Here is a 24000-nt window from a genome sequence, read left to right on the forward strand (position 1 = left end):
CCCAATCGATTGCCCCACAGGCGGAACTGTGGAGCAGGTGAGGGGGCAGCGCCAGGTCAAGGCAGGGGTGGAGGGGTGGGAGGGAAGAAAGGGTGCCAGGCGGGGCTGCGGGGAGTGAGCGGGGGCCCAATCCCTGCAGGCCACCCCAAGGGACCCCACCTATGCGAATTTATGCACCGGGCCTCTAGTTAGTAATAAGCCTCTAGGAAAAGGAGAAGTTCACCTCTAAGAACATTGAGAGATGAAGCAGAGATCATGTCATGTGGTATGAGGTAGCTAGAAGTTGGGTTCCAGAGCCATCAGACTGGGTTTGACTCTTGGCTCCACTACTTGAGAACTGTATGAATTGGGCAAGTTACTTCCTTCTCTGAGCCTCAGTTTCCTCACTGAAAAATGTGATTATTAATAGTCCCAATTAGTAATGGAATCTATCTCATAGGGCCATTGTGAGAAGGAAATGATGCATTTAAAACAGTTTCCATACAGCCAGACATATACACAATAAATATTGACTGTTATTGTTATTTTTACAACTCAAAAATTTTGTGGGCCTAGTTCTCTGCTTTAAAACTATGCTGTGTTCCTCAAATGATGAGGTAAAGAAACATTCTGAGGAATGTGTAGAAAAGTTATTTCTTTTTATTAATTCTTATTTTCTCAAGGTATATTTAATATTTTTAAATGGTTAGTTAGGTTTTTGTAGTGGATAGTCTACAAAAAGCTACAGAATTAGTATTTTTGGCCCAGGGACTTATGAAGTTATCATGATCATTTTTTATCAGTGCTTGAAGATTCTGAAGTTGTAAGATACACTTTTATTGTAATCCCCCATGTTTAATTATGCATTCAAAATGTAAATATTGTCATTTAAAAAAAACAAACCATTAGTTTAAAACACTACAGTTCTACACTAAGAAAGTTTGATAACCATCAAATGAAAACAGATAGGGAATGGAAAATAAACACCATCCATAATAGTAACATTATCTGCAGCACTTTAGTAAAAGGGCCCATCAACATTTTTGTTCTGAACTCCATTTTTTCAAGGTAAGAATTCATTAGCGCCATACTTAATACAAAATGTCAGCTTAGAACACATATATGTTCCTAACTAATAAGTTTTACTATTGCCAAAGAAGTAACCATTACAAACTTTAGGTGCTGGAAATGTAAAAATTCATCCCCTGCAACAATTATCAAACCAACAAAAACAAAAAAAGCCCCAAACCAATAACAAAAGACCATTAAAAGCTGATGGAAAAAAATTTCTCTAGTGCTTGCATAGGGATTTTACAGATCCCAAGGTGGAATGGCAGAAATACACACACACACACACACACACACACACACACTCTCTCACTCACTCACTTACACAGTATTGTTATTTAATATGCGGAGGATCACTGATTTAAGGTTACTCAAGTTCAGAAATATAAATCCCCACAGCTGCTCTGTCTCTGCCACTGATGCTATTACGCCAAATGAATGTTGGGATCCCTTGAGCCCTTCCTCCTTCATTGCCATTTCATCTCTTGCACATCCCTATCTTATGGCTGGATACACTGAGGTTCTCTCTTACATTGCCTTGCTCCTTTCTTGCTAGAGCCTTCTCCCACATACCAGAAGAAATGCACAGCAGTCTGGGCCACCATCAAGCTCCACTTAACCCCTGTCAGGATGCTAGAGCTTCAATGTCTCAGGGTCTGGTGCTAAAAACCCATAGGTGCTCAAGCTCTGAAAACCAAGGACTCAAATCTAGGACAACTGTTTGTGTTATTTTAGTTATAATTTAAATAAATAAGTTTTTTGTGGGTTTGTTGGGGCTGTGGATAGTTTTAACAGTGCTTCTTTTGGAAAATATATTCTCAATTCCACAAAGTCAACTTCTAAATGTACTTCACAGTACATTTAAAATTGAGTATAGTCCTCAAAAAGTTAGATAGAGAATTACCATGATTTATTGATTCCAATTCTAGGTATATAACCCAAAGAAGTAAAAACAGAGATTCAAAGAGATGCTTGTACACAAATGTTGATAGGTAACCAGGAAGTGAAAATCCAAATGTCTCTCAATGGATGAATAAATACATAAAATGTGATATATTATTTAACCATTAAAAGGAATAAATTGGTGGTACATGTTACAACATGGATGAGCCTTGAAATCATATTAAGTGAAAGAAGCCAGACACATAAGGACTACTACTGTTAGATTCCACTTACGAATTTCTGCTTAGGGTGAGGAAAAGCTCTGGAAATAGTGGTGGTGATTGTGCAACATTATGCATGTACGAAGTGCTACTGAACTGTATACTTTAAAATGTAAAATTTATGATATGTGAATTTCAAATCAATAAAAAAATTGTATATAGTTAGCATCTACAAGTATATAAAAAGTATAGTAGATAAAGTACATTTGTTCTGTAAAGAAGATATGGAAGGAAAGAGGATTGATTAGGAGCTAGAAAACCTAAAAACCTGGGCTCAAGCCCTAATTCAAACATTACTAATTAGTCCATCTTAAATGAGTCATTTCCCCCATCTGAGCTTCAGTTTCCTTATGAAAATAATATGGATACTATCTGCTCTATTTAATTATAAGACTGAGATTCAGAAAGTACATAGACAACTGTAACATACCAGAGAAAAGGTATTAACTACTATAATAAATGAAAAGTTGGAACTATTAAACCCCTCCCCGCAAAGAAAAGGATGAATATATGCTTTCTCTTTCTAATGTCTTATTTCTTACTTTAGATACTAGGTAGGATTTAGGCACATATTAGGAAACCGTTCTGAGGGCTGGAAGAGGTTCAAGACAGTCCAGGTGATTCTTGGAGCACATCAGGGTGGGGAACCAGGTCAATTTTAGTCTGAATCTATAGTAGTGAACCCAGGCTAGATCAGATTTTGTTCTGCAAAGTAAGAAATATAAAGCCCTGCAAGGGTTCTAGAATCAATCTGTACTCCATAACTTTTAGATTATAAATGATCTGGAGTTAGAAGAGAACCACTTCAAAGCTTCACTAGTAATATGTGGAATGGGAAGGAGAACTTGAGTCTCTTTTGGTTAGAAGCCTCAATAAATCAGGCTTCAAGTGTGAATGAAGAAAAGGAAACAATTTCTAGCTGCACAAGGCTTCCTATATAGTAACATCTATTTTACCCACTACAAAAAGGAAAGATGGTTCACTTGAAAGAATTTACTTAAAAAAATTAGTCTCCTTAAAATATTTAATGACAATAATTTTAAAATATATTACAGAAATTATACTACCTAATTTACATTTTTATATAGTTAACACAACTAATATTTTCAACATCCCTTAAAAATTAGAGGAAAAATGCAAATGTGAAATAATACATTGGTTTATGGGATATCTGTTGAATACAAACAAATGTGTATTTATAAGATCAAGCATACAGGTAATTTGTTAGGGCAATGGTAAATGTGTTCTGGGTAATGTGGTGTAGAAGGAAGGATTCTGCATGATAGGATCCTTCATGAATTGAATTCTAGTCCAAGATTGGCCACTTACTCATCTATATGATGTTGAGCTTTTCCTGTGCCTCTGTCTCCTCTGTACAATGAGAGGATTAGCAGTAGTTTCCAAAAAATTTTTTTAAGTTTTTTTTGGCTTTAAAATTTAAGCAGTAGAACCTTTTATTACGTTTTTAAAATATATTTTTATTGATTTCAGAGAGGCAGGGAGAGGGAGAGATAGAAACATCAATGATGAGAGAGAATCACTGATTGGCTGTCTCCTGCATGCTCCCCACTGGGAATCATGTGCGCAACCCAGACATGTGCCCAATCGAACCATAGGTCGACGCTCAACCACTGAGCCATGCCAGCCAGACAGAACCTTTTCTTTAAATGAACTCTTCCAAGAAGACTGCTATTTCAAATAAATAAAGTCAGAGCTATTCTGTTTGAAGTAAGGTAAGAAACCCAGAAGCCTGTCTGCTTTCTGCTGCCTTATTGTCTTGGCAGCCCCCAGGTGCCTCTGAAGAAGCTTTAGGGCTCCACCGAACACACGTGAAACCCAATGGGCCGGATAAAGCCAAAGGTCTCTTTCTGTTCTAGTATGTGCTGATTTCACGAGTGTAGACATTTTCAAAGGTCCCATCTAACTTTTTTGGAGGAGTTCTTTAATTGTAAATATATTCTTAGCAAATAGAGAAGAAAAATTTCAGGAAAGTTTTCCAATCCTATTACTACAAATTGATGAATTTACTACTTTATTAATCTATTTTAACACTGCCATTAAATCAATTAATTTGATTAAAGGAATAGATTTTCTACTTTTATATTTTGACATTTTTTCTAATTGGTATGATTTGAATTTATTTCTTATTTTTACCCCTATGTAGGAATAGCATTTTAGAGAAATATGTGTATGTAAACACACATACTGTTTTTCCCCCCAATAGCTTATTGTGCACTTAGATCTATTCAATCACTACTGGCAATCAGCACCAAATGCCAATCTACCCTCTGGTTAGGAGCTAACTTGCTGCTCTAACCCATTTGTATAAACCTTCCCATATACCTTAATCCTTCCAAATGCAACTGTGACACAAAGTATTACAGACTTTTAAAAACCTGTTCTCTTGAAAAAAAAAATATTGTGGAGCATCAGTAACCAGATAGTATTCTCAAATTTCAGTGATCTAGCCCATGGAGCCATCCCCTATGCACAGTGCTCTGTTTCATGCAGTACATGGCTTTAGCTGCCCAAATCTTTTTTTTCCCCCAATGAATCAGTAGAACAGTGAAGATCTTACTTTTTTTTTTTTTTAAAGCAGTGGCATATCAATGAGGCACAGATGTGTATTCCAACTCTGCATGGATGAGCACACTGTTCAATAGTGCTGGCTCACACGGTATCAGGGCGAGTTATCACTTCCCATGAAGGCACTCTTATCACCAGGACCCAGAGAGGTGGCTGCAAATCGCAGCCTTTTTATTTTCAAGGCAGTTCTGCTGAACATTCAGGCTTCAAAGATTCACACTTCCAAAACTCTATAAGAGTTTGTGAACGCTCAATTTGCCAAAACTGTTTACAGTGTAATTGGGCACCGTACCTGTGTCCATGAGATAGCGGAGGCGCTTCTCCACCAGCGCGGCACGGGTGTCAATTTGCTTTTGCTCATTCTCTAGTGCTGCCAATTCTCCTACAACATATTGACTGGTGTCTTTGAACCCTTTCTGTTAACGAGAACAAACAGGAAGGAAAAATAAAATCACTTGTAAGTTGCATTTTTCCTTTCTACAAACACTTAGTAAAGCACTTACCTAGAGAACCAAATACCCTTACTATCACCCTTAGTACCAAAAAGCAACTCCCTGTGATTCAAAGAATTTTCATGTTTAGGAAAACTTTTCTGAATAGAGAAAATCTCAACCATTTAGTAATATATTTATAATTTAATACCCAGATTTGCCAGATTTAAAGAGTTAACACTAAATTAGAAAAAATTCTCCTCACAGTTGAGTCAGTTATTTAAGCATGAACGAGGACAGAAGACAATTTTCCCCATGGTGAGTGCCAAAACAAACACCAATGACACCTTTAATTCAAAACCGTAATATACAAAACTGGAGTTTTACTAAAGAATTGTTTCTTAAAGCATCTGTCCTGAAAAAATCAGGCAGATTTGTTCTTACAAAAAATATAAAATTAAAGAGAGGTTTCTTATTTTCATAATGGGTATACTATTTAAAATGCTCTTAAAAATGATAAAAACAGAAGTTTCGTTTCTAATATCTCCAGTCTTCCCTCCAGCTGGCTCCTGTACTTTAACATGTCATTCTGTTGACGTATTACTAATTATTGTAGCTGTGAATTCTAACGTGACAGGTGGTTTCAAACCTTGCTACATAGGATCTAATGAAACTAGTATGCAGATTTGGTTTACTTTCCATTTGATTAAATTTGAAATTTTACTTTTTACAACCATCATGTTAAAAAATATTATCCTTAGAAGTTTTATTTGAAGCAGCAGTTCTATTATAAAGTACCAGTATAGTATATTCTTATTTTCATATTGTAAATTTAAATAATTAAGGACAGGAAAGTTACAAATGGATTCATTATAGCTCCCTTTGGATTTGGAATACCTGTTTACCTTGGGGCATTTTTAAGGCTATGTTTCCTGGGTAGCTGAGAAATACTGAAGAACTGCTTAAGTGATTACTCTCAGCACCATCACTACTACCACCAGCACTTACAACATTATTTATTCAGAGAAATGAATGCGAACAATCCTCTGTTGTCAAATCCCTTCCCTACTTAGAAGCATATTAATCTCTAAGAAGCCATGAGGAATTATCCTTCGGTACTCCTTAAATAAGAAACAAATATCAAGAAATGTTATTTATGAGCATATTTTAGAATTCTCAAGTTCAATAAACATGTCTAGCCATACGTATAACTTACATATCTTTAGAAGTTCTAAATAATGTGTACTCACGTGTTAACTCAATTTATACCACCTTACTGTTAAATTGATTATGGTAGTTGACAAAGTTGAAATATCTTAAAATATTAAATTATAAAACTGACAATTTCTCTGGATAGTGTAATCAAATAAGTCACTGTATTTTTAAAAAGATTCACACTAAAGAGATATCATTCTTTCTCAATATGAAATATAACAGAAAAAATTATAACAGAAGAAATGCTAATGGTAACTTCAAAATCCGGAATAATCTGGTGAATGGTTTTTGTACCTATCTTTCAGACAGCAGAGCATTTTCAAAATCAACTTTTCTCATTCCATCCAGAGGGTCAAAACACACATAGTGCTTTGCAAAGATATAAGAAAGCAGAAGTGATAAGCAACACATAAAACTTCATTGCTTTTTACTGATTAATTCAGTTAAAAACAGTTTATAATCAGATTTATTTAGTGTGAGTATATAGTATCCTCACATATTCTGTAACTTAAAAAATTATACTGAATATTTCATCAGGATATTCCAGTGAGCTGTTCTATGTACTAGGTTCTTAGTACCACAGATTAAATATAAGAAGTTCTTTAGGGCCCTAAAATGTAGTTGGTAATTCTGGGTACACTTGTAAGTATTTTAAAAACCAACAAAGACTATTTTAATAGTAAAATCAATAAAAATATTTACACATAAAAAAGTAGCACCATTAAAGAGAGCTATGCTTCCAGACAAAAATTCAAGTTAAAACTTGTTCTTCCTGCTTCTGTCCCAAAGCTGTCCATCAAAAGCAGCTTTCTCCCTGCGGTCTATCAAATATTTCCCTCACAAATCAATTTTACACATGATCAGCCCATACCCCTACTGAGCTGAACCTCCCTGTTAATTAAGTGAAGAAATTACCATATATATTATATTAATGCAAACATCATTCAGCTAGTAATTCACGGCTGATCTGGATAATGGAAAGGTTGAACACCCATTAACCCAAGCCAACAAAATGGGTTGGCTGAGAAATTCTAGCAGGTCTCATGTGACTTTTCCCTCTAACTGCAGCTCTGCGGTATCTGCTATTGTAATAATTAAAATCCTCCCGGTAGATCAATACTGGAATCTCTTTGTGGGAAGTGCCCTGATGGAAATGTCTCAAGGAAGCTGGGGCTGTGGAACTCTGAAAAATTCATTTTTTTTTATCTGACAATTATCACCACACTGCAGACTAATTCAACAGTGCACCCCTCTCACTCTGCTTTGAATGCACTGGAGATTGACATCTTAAAAAACCTAACATCTCATTTTAACAAATAAAGGCACTATTTCCACATACAGTTTGGAATTATCAGCAATCATGAAACCACACAAAAAATTAATATACATTAAGCACTTCATCTTCTGATGGCTTCCTCTGAGTTTCAGTTATCGCTGCCTTCTCCTCATTTCCTTTCTTTGTATCTTCCTGTATTGATCTCTGTCTTTTTATATCTTAAAAAAAAGTAAAGACATGTTAAATTATTATAAAGCTTGATATTTGTGTATTGAAATGTGAATTTACAGTATCAGCTTTTTAACATATATGTATATACAGCTAAATAATGTTAAATCATAAGATGGGAAAACATTAAAAAAAGTGTACCTACCTGGTCTATTCTCAACATATTGACTGAAAGACTGAAGTTGAGTTTTTCTGACTGTAGAATCCTTGCTGAACACAACAGGATTTCTAAATCTTTCTGTCGCTTTTTGTAATCGTTCAGCCTGGAGATCTTCTGTGCCATTCTAAAAGTAAAACAAACACAATAAGAGAGTCCCGATATTATAAACATGAAATTGCCTATCAGTAAAACAATATTTACTGATTTAAGATAATGCCAATTTAGAAACTTTTTGAAAGAAAAAGTATTTTAAAGAGCTCTAAATAACTCAACTGCAAGTTCTGTTACCTGTAACCAAAAGCTTACAGGAGACCTGGTTTAAATAGAGGCTCACTCTTGCTAATTTGATTCATCAGACACTGTGAACCCCTGTGTTTCCTCCAGATGATATGTATCATTTAAAGGCCATGTTGCCTCTGTCTATTCCCCCCACTATTCTGGCCCATTGGTTTGTACAGCCCCACAGACTTGTATGACAAGAAGAGCTAGTTTCTAATTTTATGCCCATTGAGATAAACTATTAATGCTGGATGAAGGCTAAAAGGTAGGATTTTAATACTACCTCACTGAACTGCATTCATCAGCTATAACTTTCCAAAGCCAGATTTGTAAGTAAGCCCTTTGCAGCTAAGGAAACTACAATTATCTTTTCTAGAGCTTCCTATGTTAATACTGGCAACAAATTCAAATGGTTCTATCAACAAGAAATATCCCAGAAGACTGAACCACCGCAATGTGTGGAAGCTGCAGATATCGAGGTGCTGTGTACCAAACAAATATTTCATTTTATACCTAATCTTTTATTATTTTTATTAAGTGTTTTGAAAGTAAATAGGGAAAGGCTAAGATGCATGACTAATAGCTAAGCCTGCTGAATGCTGAAACTGGTTATCAAAAGCTACCAAGACTTTGCCCTTCCTCTGCATTGAGACAATCGGTAATGAGGGAGTCCTCCAATGGCCTATTCTCTAGCCTCAAGGAGGCCTGGGATACAGAATCCTCAAGGGAAGGTAACAGTTTATCCTTTTCCACAAACACAGAATGCCTCATTTATAAACGTGTAAACTGCATTTTATTAAAAAAAATAAAACCCCAAATCAATGCTGAAAGCTTTGAGAGAACAGATGGACTGTATATGTTCTTTATAAGCACCATTTAAAAAAAATCTTAACTAAAAAGATCCATACAAAGACAAGCTGTTTAAAGCACACCTTTTATTGGAATAACTTTAAAGACTACTATACAAGAGTTTATTGGAAAGCAAAATCTATTTAATCTGTTTAAATAATTAAGGCTTAATAATAAAAATACTTCTATTTTTTAAAGTCATATATTTATTAATATCATGCTAGCTAGGTTTGTTTGTTTAGAACAGTGTGGAGGGAATGAGAAAAAAGAAAAAATAAAGAAAGAAAAACTCATGGACACGGATAACAGTGTGGTGATTGCCGGGGAGAGGGTGAGTGGGGAGGTAGAAGAGCTTATAGGGGAGATAAATGGTGATGGAAGGAGACTTGACTTAGGGTAGTGAATACACAATACACTGTACAGATGATATGTGGTGGAATTATGCACCTGCAACCTGTATAATTTTGTTAACCACTGTCACCCCAATAAATGCAATAAAAAGGAAAAACAAGTATGTATTCAATTGTTATTATAATAACTGCTCAGAAGTCTAAAACTCAAGTCTTTACCAAAATAAATAAACATGGCTAATAGCAACATGCTAAAATATCAGTGCGATTAGCCAGCAAATCCCATCTTAAGAAACCTTTTTATGACTGGGGACTTCTGCCACTTTACAAATGTATTCCTCTAAACCCACTAATTCAGTTAGCCTTTTCAATCCATTGTATTATTCTTAGGCCAGCTTCATTCTGCATTAAGTCCACTGCGGAAAGCTAAATTGAACGCAAAAAAAATCAGACCTGATCCAGGCTTCCTTTTGTTCAAAGATAGAGACCAAAAGTCCTCTGGTGCTGCCACACACTTTCATCACCAATTTATAGAAACCGACAGTATAAGGAAAAAGCAATGAAAGTCATTGTTTTGGGACTTCAAAGCATCTCTGTGTCAGGGAAAGGAAATCCTTTCAGTCAGCAGGGCAGTCCCCAAAGTCCGCAGGTGGGTGAAAAATTATACAGGACTAGAAGTACCCTAAAGCTTGAAAAATATTAATGATACAGTACAAAAGGGGGGGGGAGGGCTTGAATGGAGTAACAGATAATAATAATAATAATAATAATAATAATAATAAAATTATTATAATGTGGCATTTTGGCTGAAATCCTAAAAAAGGTAAAATTTGTATGGATACAAAACATGCAAGTTTATAAAAATTTATATTCTATCACACACCATATTCAGGTATTAACTGACATGAGTTTTAGTTTATCTAAACAAGTCAAAGGTTGAGGATTATATAAAAATATGCTAGAATTCTCTTAGCAATATTCTTCTTAGAAAAATAGAAATACATATAAAAGTCAAGAATAGTTTCTACTTTTACCAGCATCAAAGAGTAGTTTTCTCTGAAAATAGTAGGTAAATACTGATTACCATATTGGTATTTAATTTATTGGCTATTTAATAAAAATTTGTGTATCTTAATCTTAATGTGAATAATTGGTAAGAAATTGATTTTAGGATTATAAAATGCTAGAATACACAGATACCTAATCAAATATTTTAAGCAAGTAAGATTTACCTTAATGTCTTGCTCTGAGCTCTCGGTTATAACTTTCTGAGAAGCACTGGAGAGTGAATTTGCCACCTGTGGCTGAACTTCTAGGAGCTTCTTCAGCTTCAAGTCCACCAACTTAGTCTTTTGTTCTGTTAAATATGCAAACACTATGAATTACTAAGTAAGATGCATTTAGATGTATAGGCTATCAATTTAGGGCACACCATAAAAATATTACTGTATTTTAAAAAAGGACATTAGGATTGTATAATAGCACATCAATCTAGACATATACAGAATTCTTATCATATATATGTGTAACTACATACTATAACTATAGTATAATTGAGTAGTCAATAGGTATGTTGACTATAATCATTTTTAATTGACATATAATTGACATATAACACTGTGTAAGTTTAAGATGTACAATGTGTTGACTTGATGAATTTATATATTACAATATGATTACCACCCCAGCATTAGTTAACACCTATTATCATATCACATAATTATCATTTATTTTTTGTGGTAGGAACAATTAAAATTTAGTCTCTTAGCATATATTGTTAGTGTATGTATAAACATATATATTTCCCCCCCAAAATCAGTCCCTTTAAAGAACATAGTCAATATACCTAAAGATAATTCAGTTATACTATAGTTAATAGTAGCTATGCTTTTCTGAAAACCTAAGCCTATATTTGATGTATATATTTATATGAGTAGGTTAGATATAATAAAACAAGCCATTTTAAAATAGATTTTTAAAGGTGATTCATTTGATTCTAAGTTACATTTTAGAGTTTCAAATTCTTCTAGTATATTAAATTTATACATATGCTACCACATTAAAATAAGTCCTTAACATGATCTCAGACAGTCATGTGAACACTGTTCGAACCCAATGTTTATCTGCATATATATAGCATTGAAACAGGGTATATGCTTACAAATACCTTCTAATGGGAGGGCAGAAATACAATAAAGATGATAAAAATTTAAAATGTATTAAATATGGATAGAAATTTAAAATAAACAAAAATATGGCTATAACTTTAAAATTAACCATTTCAAATTATTTTTAGCAAGTACAATAATTTTTAATAATGTAATAGAAACAAATGGAATAAAATAATTCTACTTAAATTCACTCAAAGCAACTATTTAATAAAATACTTGGAAAAGATATGTCAACCATTTGGTAAAAGATATTTTTCATAAAGATTAATAAGTTTTCTAATTATAAGACTCTTAATAAATGCTATTATCATTACTCTCATGCAAATTGGTTAGTTTATATTACCAGGCTTCTCTTTTAAACAATATCTGATGAACTATGGTCAAATCAAGATAAAGATTAAACAATTTATTATTAAAACATTATTAAAAAAAGAATTTTGGGGAAAATAAAGCAAGGATAAAAATCATAATGTATGCCTCCAGATTCCAGTCTGCATTCCTATTTCTTATTGCCTTGAAATAAACCATAGCCTGATTTGGAAAGTTTGTCCTATGCACATGCCAACACTTTTTGGCATTCTTGAGAGTTGTAAACAATGTATTAGCTAACTTCACAAACAGGAAGGCTGAGATGGGTTTTCTTTTTTGGCATAAAGTAGGAAGAGAGTTTTTAAAAAGGACAAGAGTTAAGCCTATTAGGCCTAATGTTAGCCAAACTTTAAGTGTCCCACAAAGTTGTTATAACTAAACTAGAAAATTCCCTTCACATTACCTAAGCAATAGCTAATTTTTCCTGTCTTCATACTCAATTGTAAAATGAGGAAATATGCATCCCTTATTGTCATTGGTTCTATACTTCAATATAGAACTTAATATAAAGGGTTCAATTCTGTACTTATGGGTATCCTCAGCAGGAAAGGGTCATTGCTGATTTCTGATAAAGCTTCTGGTGATGGTTGTGGTGAGAGGCTGGGTAAGTGGCAACAAAAATCTTGTTCATAAAGAAAAATCAAATTTGCCTAAGTTCTACAGTATTTTAAATAGAAAGAAATGAAAGATAGTCCTAATTTTGGAATAAACATTTAAAATTTTTCCTTAAATATCAACATTTTCCTGGACTTCCACAATTATACACAACCTCTACCTGGTAGCAGTGATGGCGAACCTTTTGAGCTTGGCGTGTCAGCATTTTGAAAAACCCTAACTTAACTCTGGTGCCGTGTCACATATAGAAATTTCTTGATATTTGCAACCATAGTAAAACAAAGATTTATATTTTTGATATTTATTTTATATATTTAAATGCCATTTAACAAAGAAAAATCAACCAAAAAAATGAGTTCGCGTGTCACCTCTGACATGCGTGTCATAGGTTCGCCATCACTGTGGTAGAGTATAATTCAATACTACACCATGAAGGAGTTACTGACAAAAGAGCAGTAACTTTTATTAGGTGCTCTGTATAGATAAGAAGACCTTGGTTGATTGTTTCTGGAGAAATAACAGAATGATTTCAAACAGAGGAAAAAAACAAAGCAGGTTAGTATTTCAGAGGCATGTCAGTGCTAAGAGACCTGCTCTTACTCCCTTTAGCTTTTTATAGGGAAAGATAAATATTAAGGACTTCAATTCCTTACCTTTAAATCTGGAAAATAACTAAGACTTTTTATTGCTATAAGAATTCAATTCAATAAGCATTTATGGAACCCCTCTGGTATATAAAACTTTGTATAGCTATCTGCTGTTGACTTACATGAACCACTCATCTATTAAACCACAGTATGTTTATATTTAAAAAATAACTTAAAAGGTTAATTACCAATGTGATTATTGGTATAATATTTATTGATATAAGACATGTGATTAATTCAACAGCAGTTTATATAAGCAGTTTTCAAATAAAGTGTCTTATTGTAATTAAGTATGCATAAATTAATTAGTAGTAATATTTAAAATAAAAAAGAAACTAAAAAAGAGAATAAAACACAAAATCTGCAATATAATATTACAATTAAGATAGTCAATTCTAACCAAGTCAGAAAATCTGATTTACATTTGAAGTATTCCATAGGTACTACATCTATACCTTACAACATTATACCGAAATATTTAGGCTAAGAAGGGAACCAATTATTGAATGCCTACAAATTATATCATATAACATAAAATACAAAAGTGAATCTCAGTCCTGGCTGGGTAGCTCAGTTGGTTACAGCATCATCCCAATACACCAAGGTTGTGGGTTCAATCTCTGGTCAGGGCACGTACAAGAAGCAACCAACGAATGCATGGATGGGTGGACAATAAATTGATGTTTCTCTCTCTCTCTTTCTCTCAAATTAATCAATAAATCTTTTTTTTTTACATATAAAAAAGTGAACCTTAGTAAGAAGAGAACACAAGCTACAATTTGCTATTCCAATTTTATTGCTAATTTTAACTAAACCTAAAACAAAATAATTACAAAATTGATGAAAGGTGGATTTAGTGAAATGATTTGTGAAGACATAAGATGTAATAAAACTACAAAAAAATTATTATCACAATTAATGAGATAATAATAAAAATATAATGATAAAGTTTGCCATGCAGCAGGACACAAAGTATTTATAATTTGAAATTACCGGGAATATCAAGGTCATTTTCTAAGTTAGTAAGTTCATCTCCATCTCCTACAACAAAGCCTTCAGGAATCTCCTCGTTAGTATCTATCTCAATATTATCATTTTCATCTGTAGGCACATGTAGCAATAATGTTAGTATATTGTATATTATTTGTTTTATATTGTTTGTCCAAAACACTAAAGAAGAAAAAAACAGTATTTTAATTAGTTATTCAAATTCAAGTCTGACACAGATCAGCAAGTTTAAAAAATCAGTTTTAAGTCACTCTTTCACTATTGGATTAACATTTATATTTTAAATTCATATGTCAAAGATGAACTGTCACATCAAAGCAGATGCAAAGGTTTTGACAATTTGCCACACACTGTCTCTGAATCACTGAGCTCACTGAGTTGCTATATTTTAAAAAGTACTCTATTAGTGATCACTAATAATGGCATACAAAAATAAATTGGTTTGGTAACAAAGTCATCAAATAATATTTCTATGTTTCACATTTTTATCATTGATTAGATATAAGTGGTAAAGACACAAGTAATTCTTTAAAAATTTGTAGCTATATTTAAATCATTTGTATGAAAATGAATGCTTTGGTGCTTTTAATGAAATACTCGAGGCCCGATGCATGAAATTGGTGCAAGAGTAGGCCTTCCTTCCCTGGCTGCCGGTACCAGCTTCCCTCTGGCACCCAGGACCCGGGCTTCCCTCGAAGACCCAGCTTCATCCGGAAGGTCATCTGGTCTAATTAGTATATTATGCTTTTATTATTATAGATTATCATAAAAGCATTACAGATAAATTAAAAGACAAAATTAAGACTAGAATAGACAGTACCTTTATGCAAAAGAAAGTTCAGAAACAACACAGTACATCTTGGAAGAATTAATACTGGAAAAAACTGTTATTATTCAAAAGTAAATACATCAATAGTGTGGTGAAGGCCTGACATAGGGCAGGGGCTGGGAGGAGGGGGCAAAGGTTGGGAAAATGGGGGACATCTGTAATACTGTCAAGAATAAAGTATATTACACACACACACACACACACACATACACACACACATATGTATAGTTAAATACATAAAATAAGAAAGTCTTACATGATTTTTTTTACACAGTAAACTGTTTTAGATCACAATTTATTGAGTCTTTTTTTTACATTAAAGATTTCTATTGTATGTTTTTTCCTTTCTAAGTCCTAGTAATAAAAATTGGTTAAGTAATTTTGATATTTATACATTTAAAAAGGCATAGCAATGATCTGATTTGCATATTAGGAGTAAAATTTAAATTCTGATATTGACAGGCAGTGTAACCTTTTGGAGAAATATCTGCCTAGCCCCAGGAGTTAAAGAATATCTCTACTACTCTACAGCTTATTTTTAATCGGGCAGCATTAATAATAGTTTACATTTACTGAAGACTTCCCATGTACTGTATAAGCTGTTCAGAAGAACACAACAAAGAAAAAAAGATTGAGAAATGCCTCCAGGGAAAAACATTGCTAAATGTTTATAGGACCCTATGGCATTATATTTGGGTATATTATTTAAGTACAATCAACTATGCTTAGCACAACTATTTGATTACTTTCGTAAAATTCAACATCTTCATCTTCATTATCCTCAAAGATTCTTCTCTAAAAAATTTTATAGTAAACATAAATAAATATTTCTAAATGCTAAATAATTGTTCAGAACACTTCCTCGTATTACTGCGTCAGAAATAGTTTACTATCAATAGTTTTTAGAGTGGAGTACTTTGTTGTTGCCAACTAGTCTCTATTTATTATTACTGACCATAATTAATCTAGAAAGCATAAAATGCAACATTCATTCATTTATTTAAGAACTTCCACTATATACCACATCTGCAATTTATAACACACTGCTGGATGTTGAGGAGATACCAAGTTGTATTCCATTCAGGTGACTACAATACTACGTAGGAGAGATAAGTGTTATGGAATAAAAATTAGGTGCAGAGCAAATTCTAAAGATGAAAAGATTATCCTTTGCCAATAGTAGTAGGAATTGTTTCGTGTGAGCACTAACCTTTAAATTGGGTCTTAAGAAATGTACAGGACTTTAAAAACATAAAATATAGAAGAGGTAAGTTTTTTAAAATGAACACATCTTTTTTTTTATTTATTCTTTTTTTTAAAAAAAATATTATAATAAGTATTACAAAGAATGAACACATCTTGAACTGTGTTTTATGCAACAACCAAAATCCCTGCTGGTGTGGATAATAAATGGTATGATTTGTATCTTTAAAAAAAAAAAAGGTACAATTGAGAAAAGGGCACAAAGACAGCAGGAATGGGTAGGTTATGTTCAAAGAATGGTGTATAAAACAATTAGAAATATAAGCACTGAGGCTTATGTCTTATAAAAATTAGAGTAGTGTCATTACTATTTCTATCATATCACTCTTGCTTACAATCTGATATGCCTTCTTATGTGAAGTAAAAAGTGGTCTAGAAACTGCATTTGGGTATATAATCCATGTGATAGCCTTCATGCAAGATGGCTGACCTACATGTTAGACTGGAGTACAGAAAGGCTAGAGGCAGAAAATCCAGGGTATATCCTCCAGGCAAGCATTATGGAGAGCCTAACCTACAATACAATAATTGGGAAGTGAGATGACATCATTTAGCGGAGGGATACTGAGGACAGGAAGGCTAAGGCACATGTCAATATTGACTCTCCAGTCTGAATGGCTAAAAATATAGCATTACTATGAAAATAGTTAAATCTGGAAATGTGGTCAGATATGGGTACTTGCAGGTTCTGGAAATATGTAGAAAATCACACCTCTTTTCATTACCTGCTTATAGAGTGCCGGGTTCCTGTTTGATGTTAAATAGATACCATTCATTCATTTTATTTCCCAGCTAAATGAAATCTGTGTCTACACTACCACTCACCAGTAATGCTGAGTGGGTTACTTAATATTTATATTATGTACTAGAGGCCCAGTGCACAAAAATTTGTGCACCCGGGGAGGTCCCTCAGCCTGGCCTATGCCCTCTTGCAATCTGGGACCCCTCGGAGGATGTCCACCTGCTGGATTAGGCCCACTCCCTGGGGGACCGGGCCCAAGCTGGCAGTCTGACATCCCTCTGGCAGCCCAGCAGCCCTCAGGGGATGTCCACTTGCTAGTGGGGAGCAGGCCTAAGCTGCAGTTGGACATCCTTAGCGCTGCTGAGGAGGCGGGAGAGGCTCCCACCACCACCACCGCTGTGCTGGCAGCCGTCAGCCTGGCTTGTGGCTGAGCAGAGCTCCCCCTGTGGGAGCACACTGACCACCAGGGGGCAGCTCCTGCATTGAGCGTCTGCCCCCTGGTGGTCAGTGTGTGTCATAGTGACCAGTCATTCCCAGTCGTTCTGCTGTTAGGGTCAATTTGCATATTACCCTTTTATTATATAGGATAGAGGCCTGGTGCATGGGTGGGGGCCGGCTGGTTTACCCTGAAGGGTGTCCCGGATCAGGGTAGGGGTCCCCACTGGGGTGCCTGGCCAGCCTGGGTGAGAGGCTGATCGCTGTTTGCAGGCTGGTCAAGCCCCCCCCCCCCAGTGGGGACCCTCACCCCATGGAGGTTTGGCCAGCCTGGGTGAGGGGCTGATGGCTGTTTTCAGACTGGCCACACCCTCTTTAGAGTTGGGGGTCCACTGGGGTGCCTGGCCAGTCTGGGTGAGGGGCTGAGAGCCGTTTACAGGCTGGCCAAGCCCCCCGGCAACGGAAGCTCCCAGCCTCTCCTTTTTTTTCTTTTTCATTCTGGGATTTATTTACCTTCAATAATTGAAACTTTGTAGCCTTGAGAGGAGCTCAGAGCTGGCCAGGGCAGGCAGGAGGGAAGCCTCCTGCTCACTCCAGCTCCGTGGCCACAGCCGGCTGAAAGTAGGTATCTGGGGTTTATTTATCTTCTATAATTGAAACTTTGTTGCTTTGAGTGGAGCTTAGAGCTGCCGCGGCAGGCGGGAAGCTTGGCTCCCTCCATCATTGGGGCAACCAAGCCTCCTGCTTGCTCCAGCTCTGTGGCTGCCGGCCGCCATCTTGGTTGGGTTAATTTCCATATAGTCGCTCTGATTGGCTGGTGAGCATGGCTTAAGGTGTAGCGAAGGTACAGTCAATTTGCATGTTTGTCTTTTATTAGTGTAGATTGCTAACCTTAGATAAAAGGATTACTATTTGGGAGGGTAAAAGTAAAAATTGATTTCCTATAAAGCTCAGGTCTTCTTAAGAATGGATTTCCATGTTCTTTCCATTCGCTGACTTCAATTTTACAATGACCCCTGGAATTCTTTTCAACAGTAATGTTACACATTTCTTAACACCTGTGGAAATATTCTAAATGCATTTTAGCAGAATTAAAATGCACATGTATCTGTGTGTGTTTAAGACACTACATATTATATATATATATGTGTGTGTGTGTGTGTGTGTGTATATATATATATATATATATACACACACACACATATACATATATATGATCTGTCTATACTTACACATATATCTCTACCAATCTATATATATAAAAGGCTAATATGCAAAGTGTCCCCTCGGGAGTTCTACCCGGAGACTGGGAGTTCGATTGCTCGCCATGACATGTGCTGATCACCAGGGGGAGGCGCGGAATGAAGGAAGGCCCTGGCCGGTAGCCAGGGAAGGGAGGCCCTGGCTGGCAGCCAGCAGCTGGAAGGAATGCCTTTGCTGACAGCCGGAAGGCCCCGATTTTGTGCACCGGGCCTCTAGTATTGATGTTTATCTATCTACCTTTATGGCTAACCCCTGGAAACCCAAAAGATGAGCATAGCAGAAAGTAAATTAGAGATCCATTACACAACAGAAGCTGATTTGCAACTATGACATGTATAATGTAGCAGGACAAGGTAAGAGGAGATTGGATATGCACCAGAATGAAATAATGCATTCCAGTTGACATTGCACAGCAATAAGGACAGTCTTCTAACACCTATTGTTTATAAATAAATTAAATGAAAAACTAGGAAATCTTATGATAGTAAAAAGAAGAATATTTGAACTTTTAAAAAAGATACTGAGTGTATCATTAAAAACATTAAAAAATTTCTCATTTCTATCATAATTTTTAAATTCTCCAGCCCCTATAAAATTCATAACTTTCAAAGAAATGAAAAATAAAAACATAATACAAATATTAACAGAAGCTGAAAATAAAAATCACTGAAGTCTGATAAGATTTTATTTGGTTCAACAATTATATACACCTCCAAATACCTATGGACTATTAACCAAAACTTAACATTTATTTGGCCAAAATAAAAACTTATTAACTCTCAAAGCAGAAATTCAGGCCATAGTCTCTGATCACAATACCACTAAACTAAAAATGAAAATACCAAACTTAGTCCCCAATCACCTGTACCTTGCCAAATAAGATCAATGCAATAAAATGAACCCACAAGTTTGTTACATAGAGTGAGAATTTTAAGATGAGGCTGTTATAGGTCTATAACTACAAAATGATGCAGAAATTGAAAAAACATGTAAATACCACAATAGCACTTGATCCTCTCATAAATCCTAAAATTGTCAAAAGGAGGAAAAGTAAAAGTTAGACTGTAGCTCCTTGGACAGGTATGATTCTGTTAATTGAAAAGAGGCTATTTCTGCTTGCAATAGGATGCAAGTGGGTTGCTTGAATCCATGGCTATACATGACCTGAAATACCTTGCATATATTCTTTGTGGACACCATGAAGGTGAAGTCACCTCATCTTAAAAGTAAGTTTCCTTTCTTCAGAGCCTGGTTGCTCCTTGAGAACAGTGCAGGCAATGAGTCTGAGTAACAGTCAAGTTCCACCCCTTCCCCAGGCTCTGCTTTCACCTATTATCTCAGTTCTTGACTACTCCCTTTTTTACTCTGGACCACTGCTTCCAAAATCCTCCTATCCTACTCCTCCACCTGGGCTGGTGTCTACTTATTTCTCTCTCCTACTTCCACACTATTCCTTATTCAGACTTGATGATTCCCACTAGACACTGGAAGAGTGAACACTAATTTGTTAATTCTTTCCCCTGACTTATCAACTTCATAGCATCATTTCCCTTAGGAATTAGACTCTGTGAACCAAAGTGAATTTTAATTTCTATGGGTAAAATCCAGCTCACCACTTTTTTGGAGTAAATAGCAGGCATGCCCATTTATTTATATACTGGAGGCCCAGTGCACAATATTAGGCCTGGCTGGCGATCAGGGACAATCGGGCCTTCCAGCTGCTGGCTGGGGCCTCCCTTCGTTCTGTGCTGCCCCCTGGTGGTCAGCGCACGTCATAGCGAGAGATCGAACTCCCGGTCTCCCGATCAAACTCCTGAGGGGACACTTTGCATATTAGCCTTTTATATATATAGATTGTTCAAGGCTGCTTTCAGGCAATAAGGGCATAGTTGGGTAGTTAAGACAGACACCATACGGCCTGCAAAGCCTAAAGTATTTACTCTGGCACTTTTCAGGAAGTTTGCCGAGTCCTGTCCTAGCACATCTATATAAATGGTTGAATTTCAAGCAGGAATTATATCCTTTCTTTTGTCCTAAAGGTCTCTTCCTCCAACTCTCAGCCCCAATAGCTTCAGCTTAGACCTTGAGGCCAGAGCAGACCTAGTCTTGTGGAGATAGGCCAATATCTATCTACCCCTGAGGCCAGGGAATAGGCCTCATCCACTTGTTGTAGGTCAGCCTGATTAAGAGCCTACCATCTGATATGTGGCTGCTTCCAACATTAAAGGTATGGTGTGTCCAATGGGAGAAATGGACCCTGATCACTGTGGTCTTAGAGAACAGAGTCTGGGCTCCTCAGCAGGTTCTTATAAGTCACCTGCTCAGCCCTGTCCATCTTGATTTCACCTGGCTCTCCCTGTACTAGTCTATACTTCTTTGCTAGCTCTGCAGATCCAATCCTCACTTGTTCTTTATTTACTTTTTAGACTGTTAAATGATGACAAAATATGGCCCTCATGTTCTCGAGCTACTATATAGGAAAGATACCTATTTTGGCGGTTGTAACACTGATAAAGTCTCTTTACTTAGTTATGTCCTGACTTAGCTTAAACTTGGGTTGATTCTAGAGATGAAACAAATTACATAGCTGACCCATCCCACACCATCAATCAAAATATTTAATTCTTAGCTTTACCAGAGTATACAACTCATTTAGCATTGTTGGTTGCTCACTACCGAGGGAAAAAAGTTAAAAGAGAGACTGGATGCTTGTATGCTATTATTACTGTTTTCCTACAGTCTCCGGTAGGTAGGGTTAGTAGCTTTAGGACAGTCTATCTGAAGGATCAAGAACATGAATTTTTTTCCTATCATACGAGGCAAAACATTTTCAGATACTTATAATATCTGGAATTTTGTTAATATCAAAGAAACATCTTGTTATGATAATAAATGAAAGCAAATTATCATAGCATTATATAAATAAAGCTGTGAGTAGTTACTGATGTTACTATAAAACTTTAGAAGAGAGTGTAGAAATTGCAATAAAACTTCTGAATGATAGGAGTTGAAAAGGTAAGATGAAGGATTTAACTAAGGTGCAAACATCTGAGAAGACCAGAGGGACAGATACACAGCTGTTTGGGAAAGCACCTTTCAAATTTAAGGGATGGAAGGGTATTTGCTATAGGCATCAGTTGGAATTCTCTAAAATAGTAAGCTTCTAATATAAGGAATCAATTAGGAATAACAGCAGTATGTTTCAGTTTACTTTGAAGAAACTTATAATTGACCCTAGAAATAGCTTACCTTTGTTTCAATCCTCTGAGGTCTTATTTGAGTCTTTACTTGCCTACTCTCTACAGTGATCTTAGCATTCTAAGACTAACTTAGGACAGGTACCTGACATGTTTTGGTAAATAAATAGGTTATAGATCTTTAAAATAACATAAAAACCCACAGGCCTCTTAAATATACTCCACTTAAATAAAAATCTAAAAAGTTCCAAGTTAAAGATGCCCAAATTGAGCACTGAGGGGCAAATTAAAATTCTCTTTAATTATAGTATAAACAGTCCTTGTCCCAACATCAACAAGTTTAGACTAATTTTTGCAGATATTGGGAAAAAAATCTTAGGATAAGAAAACTAAGAAAAATGGATATGGGACTTATTAAATATTCTTAGATATCAGGCTATAATGCCAGAACATTGTTAAAGCTACTTTTCTAAAGATCTGGTTTAAAGTGAAAATCCTTCATGCCAAAGCTCCCCATCTAACAAGTCTTGTGATCTAGATGTTGAGGACTTGATTGCATTTTACTCACTCCTAAAACAATTAATGAGGCATCATGGGGAACCACAAACCAATGTCTGAGTTTTCTCCTAAATCATATTCTAAGAAAATACTCCTTGGGTTGTTTAATATTAAGACAAAAAGTTGATCTGAAAAGCAGCAACAATCACCTACTGATTTGTTATGCTTCCTTTAGGTTTTTTGCAACATATCAATAGGTTAGAAACTTTATGTATTTGATACATTTTGAAGTAAGAATAAAAAGTCCCAAAAGGTCTACTGTGGATTTCTGTAGAATATGATACAAGCTTCTTTAACTCACCTCCAGATGCCTTTGACCTTTCTTTCAACTTTTCCGTAGCCATTTCACCATAGCTGGGAAGTTCTGACATCTTCACTCCAGATCGAGCTTCTGCTATTAGCTGACGAGCTCTCTCTCTCAGCTGCCGACGTCGCTCTTCATCTTGCTGCTAAGATATATTGAACAGTTGCCAACTCAGTAATTGACAGAAATGCAATTTCATTTTCAATCTGATCATCATGATAGTAACTGGTTTACAGCATGGTGCTTGGCCCACATTATAAATAGGATGCTCTATATCAGTTGGATGTCACACCATTTTTAAAAGACATCTTAGAATCAGATTTAAAAAAAAACATTTACAAAATTATTGTATTAAAATGTCTTGTTAAAAATTCAAACTAGCTTCTAAAGAATGTTTGGCAGTATATATTACTGAGGTAATAGCAGAAACGATTATTAATAAAATAATCAGGCTTATAAAAGAGTCATAATATTAAAAACAGAATTTCAATTAATACCTACCTTATTTTTAAGAATAGAATTTAACTTGTTATTTTCTAATAAAAGCATAGAGCACTGACTAAAATACAGCTTTGATGGCAAAAAAATGTTGCTACACCATGTTGATAATATATAGGAAATGGTATTTTTAGGGGACTGAAGTAGGAATGGGAATAGTACATTAATTACACAAGTTATTGCTCTTGTTAGTTTTAAAATCAGAACTGGGTAACTGATGTACGATCCCCATTCCTACTCTCTCTCCCCCCAGAAGCACACTGAAAAGAAAAAGTAAAATCTAATGTGGTTTTTGATGTTTAAAATAACAAAAGACTACAGAGAATTAAATAACTAAAATAGTTTTTGCCTACTAAAAAGGATTATTATGAAACATACTTAACCAATGTGAAATTGCTTCATAAACTGGAAAGTATGTAAAATAAGGCATTATTATGACAAAACAAAGCCTGAAATTATCTGGCCTAACATATCTTTGCAATATTACCTTCCCTTAACATCTCCCAGCCTCCATTAA

The 24000-nt window shown here is 35.3% G+C and overlaps 1 protein-coding gene across 1 annotated transcript in view; it reads right to left on the reverse strand.

Annotated features, from left to right (window-relative positions):
• Positions 1-24000, reverse strand: part of EHBP1 (EH domain binding protein 1) — a 276286-nt gene that overhangs the window by 40759 nt on the left and 211527 nt on the right. Inside the window, exons 15-20 of the mRNA XM_023745988.1 lie at positions 22983-23130; positions 14380-14487; positions 10817-10941; positions 8092-8230; positions 7830-7936; positions 5089-5212 (exon numbers count right to left, since the gene is read on the reverse strand). Coding sequence (XP_023601756.1) covers positions 5089-5212; positions 7830-7936; positions 8092-8230; positions 10817-10941; positions 14380-14487; positions 22983-23130 — 751 coding nt within the window. The remainder of the gene's footprint in view (positions 1-5088; positions 5213-7829; positions 7937-8091; positions 8231-10816; positions 10942-14379; positions 14488-22982; positions 23131-24000) is intronic.

Source organism: Myotis lucifugus, unplaced genomic scaffold, assembly GCF_000147115.1.
Source record: "Myotis lucifugus unplaced genomic scaffold, Myoluc2.0 scaffold_6, whole genome shotgun sequence".
NCBI lineage: Eukaryota > Metazoa > Chordata > Mammalia > Chiroptera > Vespertilionidae > Myotis > Myotis lucifugus.